Here is a 9,730-nt window from a genome sequence, read left to right on the forward strand (position 1 = left end):
TGGCATGCAAAATACAGTGTTTTTAGTCGTTTTTTTGAGGACCTGTATGAATGCGGATCATTTTGTCATCTGTATGCAAAACTTTTCAAAAATGCAAAGGAAAAACCTTTCCGTTTTGTACATTAATACGGATGGTACACCAGTTCGAATATGCTAATGATACACTAATTAAACGCATTATTTTTAAAACTTTGACGTTTACTCAATGCATTTGCGAGAATGTCACTGAATGGCAAAAATTATTAGTACTTACATAAGTCAAGTCAAGTCAAGTCACCTTTATTTATATAGCACTTTTAACAATACAGATTGTGTCAAAGCAACTGAACAGCATTAATTAGGAAAATAGTGTCAATAATGCAAAGTGACAATAGTAAACACTCATTTTTCAGTTAAAGACAGTTCATCATTGAATTCAGTGATTCAACATCCAGCTCAGTTTAAATAATATCTTTGCAATTATGTCAACGATATCGCCGGAAATGAAGTGTCCCCAACTAAGCAAGCCAGAGGCGACAGCGGCAAGGAACCAAAACTCCATCGGTGACAGAATGGAGAAAAAACCTTGGGAGAAACCAGGCTCAGTCGGGGGGCCAGTTCTCCTCTGACCAGACGAACCAGCAGTACAGAAAAATCAATATAAGACGTAATAAAACAGACGATGAACAATATTAACAGCAATTATTATATGATGCAATCAAACTTATAGCAAAATGTGGTAGTTCTGGATGTTGTTTCAGGGTTGGCATCATCTGAGGTCCTCTGAGGAGTTGCATCATCTCTTCTCAGGTGTTCTGGATCCAGACTGAAGCTTGTGTAAATCCTAGTTACCACGGGATGTCAATCCCGTGGCAAAAGACAGAGAAACAAATACAAACATAATTAGCGTAGCTGCTGTACCAACCAAACAAAATTGTAACATAAATACATAACAGCTTGAAACTGCAAAAAATTACCAATGTTTCATAGGCAAATACTAATAAAATGGTGCCCTTGTGCTCCAGGATAGCTGTATACCAAGTATAAGCCACAAACTCCAGTCCAAAGTCAAGTAGGCAATCTACCCGAGTAAGATGGAGTCAGTAGGGCCGACAAAGGCACGTTGAACTGATTCCTACAGCACAAGCAAATATTGATTCGGTGAGGGGTTGATGAGTTTGTGTGAACATTATACCATCAGGCAAAGAGAATGGGAAATCCAAAAGACGCAAGGCCAGCGAGTCTGGCAAAGCCTGTCAGTAGCAAGAGGATGCCTGATCACTTTTGTCCAAACCCCATTACTTCATCATAATATGATCTGGAAGACCAATCTTTTTGCATAGACCTTGCACTTACGAAACAATTCCTTGCATACTTTATTCAATGTAATTAGTGATTGAAGAATAAAATAAATAGTAAAAAGTTGCAGCTAATGATCAGCTACTACTGAGTGTCCCTGCTTACGCTTGAAAACAGACTTCATTTTCTTTATGCAATTATTTGTTTATTTTCTTTTGATTTTGTGAGATTCACCCATTAGTTTCTGACAGGAGGGTATTGGAAGATATATGGATAAACACAATTTCAATCCATAATAATTTTTGTCTAAATTACTAATCATCTTTTTTCGTATGTTACAGAAGTACTAGGGTAATAGCAGTTCAAATCCAAACACACTGACGATAACGATAGTGTAAAACAGAATAAATCACCTTTGAATACAACCGATTTATAAAAAAAAAAAAAAGATTCATTAAAAAACGATGACCGAGTCATTGAATCATTCAACCGATTCACTTCACTCTAATTAACCATTATTTGTATTTAAAAACTTTAACACATCAGTACTGTCATTCTCCTAGAGGCATATAATGTCTAGCCTAATTTATCTATAAGTAGGTCAGGGAAACTACCTTAAAATCTTGTACAATAAATATTTCCATTAATAAAGCATAACATTTAAACTACCATATTTACATATTTTGATTCACATACTCCCTATTTTTTTTTTTATCTTATTCCATTTTTAAAATAGACTGAAGCAAAGAACATTTTGTGAAAGCCTCGAGTAGGCTAATAAATAACTTTATTTATATGTACAGCAGGTTTGTGAAAGACTGAGGGTGTATTCACTTGTTTGGTTCGATTCGATCGAACTCAAGTCCGACTCCCCCCTTGGTGCAGATCTTTTGGGCAAGTGTGAATACCATATAGACTGTAAAAGCAATCGCACTCAAGTGCGGACCAAACAACCACACCGATCCAGCTGAAGAGGTGGTCTGGGTCCGGGTCCGGGTCCAGTTCCGGTTCCGGTTCCAAACAAACTCTGGTACGCTTGAGAATTTCTGTCCTATGAATGGATGACCTTAGCACACGTGTGGTTCTGTTTACAATTTTTGGTTCACTTGCAAAAAGGGCAGTGTGAAAGCGAACCACACCAAACAAAAAATCAACATTGTATTTGGTCCGGACCAAAGCAAGTGAACTAGCGGACTTTCCTGGTGTGAAATAAACAATCATATCTATCAAATGATTAGCGAAGACGCTTCTAGAAATGCTTGTTAAATGCCAATGAATCCCACCTGACGAACTCTAATAAAACTTACCATCGATTTGAGAGTGCTGTATCCCCAAAGAACACATTCAAACCGACCTCAGGGGACAGGGAATGAATTAATGATGCGACCTACTTCAAGAATATGGAATATGGAATTTTATATTTCTGAGAAATCTCATAACCTACTCACCGCTCTAATGTGACTGTAACTCATTTCGAGACACAATTTGAAGGACCAATCAAAAAGGCGCAGGGGGCGAACGCGCCATCTAATAGGATCATAGTTGCCATGCGGTTGCCGTGGTTTTTCAGAAAAAAAGGAACATATAAAGTGACCTGCCTGTATACAGAGGAACTACGCCATTTTTTGTGTAGTGCAATTGTTTTTGCTGCACTAACCATAGTTTAACCATGGTATTTGTAGTAAAATCTCAGTTTGTCCTACTGTAGGTGAATAAAATAGCATGACTAATGCGTGAAAGCATTCAATTATTTTAACCATTGTTTAAAAACCAAGAAAATCCTAAGCATGTGCTGCAGAATTCCCAAAATGCAACTTTGCATTCATTCTCCTATTTCTGATTAGGTTTGTGATGTGGACTAATTATTAGATAAACAGCAGAACTTCGGACAAATCCTGAAACATGTTCTGAAGTCAAGCTTAAAGTCATGTATTTGCCAGCTTACACTACAGAACCATCTTGTACAATGTTGAAATAGGTTCCTTATTGCATAGTTTCCATAAAGCATCCCTCAAATGTGCATGTGCTGAAATATTGCTTGTTAATCCATTAGAGTTAGAGTTTAATCAGACCTAGCACTCAGTCCTTTTAAATTTCTTTTTATGTTCTCCTTTGGCCAATTCACAGTGCTCTCTCTGTATTTAATATAATAGATAAATTGCACCCCAATTGGCTTTTATAACATTTTGGCAGTCATATCAATATTATTGAAGTGAGAGTTAGTGAGACGGAGTCTTAGGAGAGCTGGCCTACTTTAGCGTTTCAGCTGACAGTGTGCATGCGCGTGCATCTGTGGTTCCTCCAATCAAACCCTCGGCTCATATCACTACACAGTGAAGACTGGACTGTTCTCTGGCTCGGAAAAGGACAGCTGGTAAAATAAGGAATGGATGGATGCAAAGATGAAAGAGGCAATAGATGGGAAAAAGGTCAAGGTTTGCAGACGAACAGTGCAGTGAAACCTACAGAGCAAATAATCACTTTGGTTTTGGTTTCTTGGACACTTCACCCATCTGGAGTTAGTTGGACAATCAATTTCCTTCAATCTCATGCCATTGGTTTATGTCAATGTTGCTATGTCAGGCCACTTAAACTAGGAATATTTTTAAATTGCCAAAGTGTTTACACAAGGAAGAGGTCACAGTTGTTTATGCATATAAAGCTGGAATATGAGCATTTATTAATCTAGACTATACAGCCTAAAACTCATCAAGATGCACATACTGTACATTTTTGTGCATTCGTATTTGTACTGTACCTATCCAAACGTGGAAAACTTCCTTGCTTTTATAACGCATCATCATTTTAATACACAAAATGAACATGAAATGCATGACAGTTGGTAAATCTAAAATTACATAATGATCACAGCGCATTGCGCTTTCACGACTACACTATGAAATGCATTATGCATGAAACATTGAAAACAATGTCTATTACTTATTAAAGGGGTTTCTACCAGATTCTATCTCATCGCTGCTATTTTAAGGCACCTCTTACAGTTACAGTCAATAACCATATTGATTTTATGTTTCAATTCATGAAAGATATGATAAAATTGTTTCTGTTGTGTGAGAGAGATGACTTAGCATTTCACTTCTGTCATAAGCAAGTCCAGTCAGAATGTGCATGTTTATCTGATTTTGAAGGGACATTCTTGGAATTCTTCAAAACTGGTCAAATGTGGTAACGTGGAATAATAAATAATTGTGATCAGACAGATAAACGCCAGATAGTATAGACTGGAGATGTTTATTACTATTTCTACCATGAGGATATTCAGACATACAGCTCATGATGGGAAAGCCTTTATTACAGTCATTTAAAACATTATGTAATGCCTCATAATACAAAAAAACAAAGAGACCAATCTGAAGACAGTCCCTGCTGTTCTACTGGCTGAGACGACTGATGTGAGGAAACCATATTGTTATGCTTCCTGCAGTTAAACAGCATGGTGATCTGTTTTTTTTCCCAGGTTATCCTTCATTTTATCCATTAGGAATTGATGTGATGGTGAAAAGTTTCATGTAAGAATGAAAACAGATTGATTTTAAAAAGGCTGCAATGTTGTAACCTAAAACAATGGCTAAAAAGCTACAGTATTCGACTGCTGGTCAACATTAACTAATAGCTAACCTGGACGAGGTGACATAAGCAGAAAAAAAAAGTTTCAGGCAGAGTAACGTATTACATTTTGATGAAATATTATGAAAACAAACATAATTTTACTGTGTTTGGCAGCATGTTTGCTAGTGGTTCAAAAAAATGGTGTAAAACATTTTTTTTTGCTAACAGACCATCCATACATTAGAACAGTTTGAATTGTGATATTATTTTCAGTTCTTACATTACTGTAATGCAAAAACATCTCATTCTCATTGAATAAAATCAATCTCTCCAGACAATATTTAAAAATACATACAGTATAATTAAATTCTGTTAAACACATGTTATATGCAAAATTATATTTTAACATGTTCTTTAACTTGTAAATAATACTTGTTTTTAATTACAATAATGAGAATTTGGGGTAAAATGTTTTATTGTCATGAAAATAATGTTGCAATGCAAATATAATTTTGCATTTAAAGGGGTCATATGATGTGATTTCAAGTTTTCCTTTCTCTTTGGAGTGTTACAAGCTGATTGTGCATAGATAAGATCCCTGAAGTTGCAAAGACTGAAGTCTCAAAACCAAAGAGATATTCTTTATCAAAGAATGGCATATTCTGTTACACCAAATACACAAAATAATGATCTTTAAAAAAGCATCATATGACCCCTTTAATCTTTTTGATTTAGGGGTGAAATATGAGCATGTTTTCTAGAGATTGGTGTGTACACAGTGGTTGTGATTTACTACAAGTAGAAGGGAGGAGGATGAGAAAGGAGACAAGGATGAAAAGGAGTGATGTAAAAAATGAGATGGGAATGCACTATGGGAATCCATCCTCTCCTACCTGTAGTTTACAAAGACTAGAAGTTGCAAGACATTAAAATGGAATTTGCTTTTGTGAACAAGCTCAAAGTACCGTTGTGATCTGCCTGTGTGTGTGTGTGTGTGTGTGTATGTCGTAGTGCTCAGGGCTTCTTTGTCGTGCTAGCAGTCACTGCGCTGCCTGTGTTAACAGGGATGTTGATTTCAGAGCCCAGGATGGCAGGTTTGGGCAGAGGAGCTTCAATGGTCAGGACGCCCTCAGGAGACAGAGAGGAGGTGATCTTCTCAGAGTCCACACCAGAGGGCAGACTGGAACACAAGACAATCCGATTACATTCATGAAATCACAGCTCCAGACAAAAGGTCGTCTTTAGACAAGCATCACATCAAATTTAAAATCTATATGACTTATCTAGAGAATATTTTCTATTATATTTGTCCTATTTATTTCATTAGGTCTAAAACTACTACACTAAAATTAAGTTATTTAAGTTATTGGAGTATGTTTTACAATAAAAAATAAATAAAAAAACTATTCCAGTTTTTCTTTCTTCTTGCCATTTTGTTGTAATTGTGAAATTTACTAACAATTTATCTGAGTGAAATTTGTTTCTAAACCTAATTTTGTCATTAACGTATCTGAAGTAACAAATTTTGCAATGAATGCAAATACTTTTTCATTGAAGTATCTGCCATACACTTACAAAAAAAATGCAATTAAGAAGATAAAAAAAAAAATGCATTTCAAAGCTCTTGAAACTCAAAAGAAATTAACACAAATATGACCACAGGTCCACAGACAGTTTCAGTTCTTTTAAAAACAGATGTGATATAGTATGCAATGTGATGCATGATTCATTGCCAAACCTGTCCCACCCCTTTAGTATTCTCAGGACACTGTGTCTCTTGATCCTCCCTATCAAGTGTGCTTCATGGGCAGATCTTTAGCATCTCAGTACTTACGTGTATTTCCTGGTAAAACATCTGGACACAAAGCCATGTTCATCCTTCCTCTCCTCATGTTTGCCTGCAAGCAAATCACATGGAAAAGAAAAAAACACAATTTAATTATCTTTAAACTCCCTCAGATTCTTCAAAACAGCAATGACTGAATTAAAATTTCTCCAACATTAGATAAAATGATCTAAGCTGCTATCCACATATATACTCTTACTGTGTACCAGCAGCTATCTCAGTTGTGTCTATTTTTATTTATTAGAAACCACACGTATTTATAAGTTTTTATAACTATAAGCAAAAAGAGGATTTTGCATACAAAATGTTTATACTTGAATGGTACAAAGCTGAGAACTTAAGTCTCTGGCCTCTGCATTCTGCACATGCTGCTTTAACTGCATTGTGCTCTTGTTATGTAATATCTCAGAAATTTCTCGGGAAAATCATCTCCCACCCTACAGAAGATAAAAGTTCTCCCAGCAAAGTCTGTTATTCAGCAGCCTTTTTTGTTATTTTACTTCACACTCGACCACCTCTTTTCCTTTGGGAAGCCTACTTCTTCCACAAAAAGAAAAAAGCATGCTTTGGTATACCACAATTATGACAGAAAATGTCAAATTATGAGACACAAAGTCATAGTATCTCATAATTTCTTGTGTCAATATTTTAACTTTTTATCTGATAACTAAGTCATAATTATGAGATAAAAAAGTAAATTCTAACAAAGTGTCAAGATGACGACAAGTAATAATTATGAGACAAAAAGTTTAAATTATGAGATAAAAAGTCATAATTGATACAAAAAGTCCAAATTATGAGATACTAAGACATAATTATGAGATAAAAAAGTAAATTCTAACAAAGAGTCAAGTCAATGATGACAAGTAATAATTATGAGACAAAAAGTTTAAATTATGAGATAAAAAGTCATAATTGATACAAAAAGTCCAAATTATGATTATTACTAAGTCATAATTATGAGATAAAAAGAATTATAATAAAAGTCAAAGTGATAATAAGTCATAATTATGAGATAAAAAGACAATTATAATAAGTTAAAGTGATACTAAGTCATAATTATTAGATAAAACTCAATGATGACAAAATTATATGAGACACAAAGTCATAATTTTGAAAGTTGAAATTCTGACATTAAAAAGTCAAAATTATGAGATATTAAATCATGAGATAAAAAATGAAATTATTACATAAAATATGAAATGATGACATAATATACTAAGTCAAAATGATGACATAAAATTTCATAATTATAACAGTCAAATTATATGTCATAATTAGTTTTATCTCGTAGTATTGACATCTCTTATAATTTTTTTGTCATAATTATGATTTTTTTTTCTTCTTAATGTAGCAGAAATGGGTTTCCATACCTCCTGGACATTTCCTGCCAAAACAACTAAACAAATCAGATCTAATTTCCTTCCTGAAAGTAAAATATTAACCTTTACAGTAGTTTTCACACACTACAGTTCCCACAAAAAGCATCTGGACACACAACATGTCTGAATATTATTCGTTATATACTGTAGAGAAGATCTTTTTCCCTCACTAGAGTTCACTTTTCTGCATCATGTTTGAATTCTCAATGTGTTTGAATGAGCTGGTGTTTTGGTGATTTTTAGTGGATGTATGAATCAGTTCACACAGGTGTAAATAATCACATTAACTAGCAACATCATCCACTAACTAACACGATACTGACCGTCTTCAACACTACATCTATTGCTATTGCATCTATGTCAAACCGAACAAGCTTATTTTTGTGAAATGCATCTTTCTCTACAATAAATAACTCTTGCTTTCTTCACTCTTGGATCTAATGCAATGACATTCAGACATTTGTAAGGGTGTCATCAGTGTTCAAATACTTTTTGAGACACTCTTCTTGGGCTAAATTGTGAAATTATGAAGCAAAGTGCTCACCGGTGATCTCCACCACCCCATCTTTTGTCTTCACCGTCAGCTCCTCTGGGGCAAAGTGATTGACATCCAGGCTGATCTTCCAGGCGTCCGGCGTCTGCTTTATCTCAGACATTCCTGAGCTCATCTGTCGGGACAGGGCCCGGCTGTAGTTCGGGGGGTGCATCATGGTCACAGAGGGCGACATCGGAGCCATTGGGCTCTGCATTAAAGGGGCCATTTCGGGAAATCCAAAGGGCCGAATGTATCCGGGCCAGTGTGTGGTGGGGAAAGTGGGCATCTCCTCAGAGAAGGGCGGCATCCCGAAAGCTTGATCGAAGACCCGGCTGCCCTGGTACCAGTCGCGGAAAGGGTCCCAGGATGGGCTGTGCATGAAGCTGAAGGGAATGCGTCTCTCGGCCATGGCTGAAGTTTGTTCTTGCTCTGAAAGTTTTCTGGAAAGTGCTGTGTCCTGTTTGGAAGTGCTGAGATTTATAAGAACGTTCTCAGTCGACACTCCCCTTTCCACACTAATGCAACCCCCCCCTCCCATCCAGATATTTATAGAAGTGACCAGAATGTCTATTCACGGACGGCCTCGCACGAGAATGGAATCCAAGGCAAAGGCCTTCCCAAAGCCGGCACCGTTCCTTTCCTGGATGGTTGAACCTGCCTGACTGTCTCACAAACACATTCTCTTGTCATGACACAGACGCAGAGGAATCTGGTGATCAGTGTAAAGCGCACAGAGCGAGTCAGCAGAAACCCACCCCTCTGATAACACAAAGGTGACCAAACACACATGCACCGATTTCCAGAAGGAATTAGATGAATCTGCACAGAGAACACAAAACAGAGGAAATAAAATACAGGCACGCAGGGTTACACTGGGAAAAAAAATTATTGGTGTAGGATTTATTTTTCACTCAATTTTTACTTTTAACTCTGAATTTTCTAGTAATTTCACAAATAATTACTAAGAAACATCAATAGTAAAATTAGAAAGACTGAAATAATAATAATAGTAATAAATAATTTTCTTGTAAAATGTAATTTTTGGTTTAATGTATAATAATAATTTTAAAAAATTAATAACAAAAATAACAAAATTAATTTTGTTAATTTAAACTTAAA

At 35.8% G+C, this 9,730-nt stretch overlaps 1 protein-coding gene across 2 annotated transcripts in view; it reads right to left on the reverse strand.

The window, feature by feature from the left end:
• Window positions 1-9,257, reverse strand: part of LOC107562193 (heat shock protein beta-1-like) — an 18,908-nt gene extending 9,651 nt beyond the window's left edge. The window contains exons 1-3 of one of the 2 annotated variants that reach the window (XM_016246780.1): window positions 8,621-9,257; window positions 6,683-6,746; window positions 5,829-6,028 (exon numbers count right to left, since the gene is read on the reverse strand). In XM_016246780.1, the coding sequence (XP_016102266.1) occupies window positions 5,863-6,028; window positions 6,683-6,746; window positions 8,621-9,149 (759 nt within the window). In that variant the 5' untranslated portion in view covers window positions 9,150-9,257 and the 3' untranslated portion in view covers window positions 5,829-5,862. Of the gene's footprint in view, window positions 1-5,827; window positions 6,029-6,682; window positions 6,747-8,620 lie in introns of those variants that run through there. The other variant, XM_016246779.1, reaches the window with a different exon arrangement.
• Window positions 9,258-9,730: the final 473 nt, after the last annotated feature.

Source organism: Sinocyclocheilus grahami, unplaced genomic scaffold (genome assembly GCF_001515645.1).
Source record: "Sinocyclocheilus grahami isolate Dianchi unplaced genomic scaffold, SAMN03320097.WGS_v1.1 scaffold811.1, whole genome shotgun sequence".
NCBI classification, from domain to species: Eukaryota; Metazoa; Chordata; class Actinopteri; order Cypriniformes; family Cyprinidae; genus Sinocyclocheilus; species Sinocyclocheilus grahami.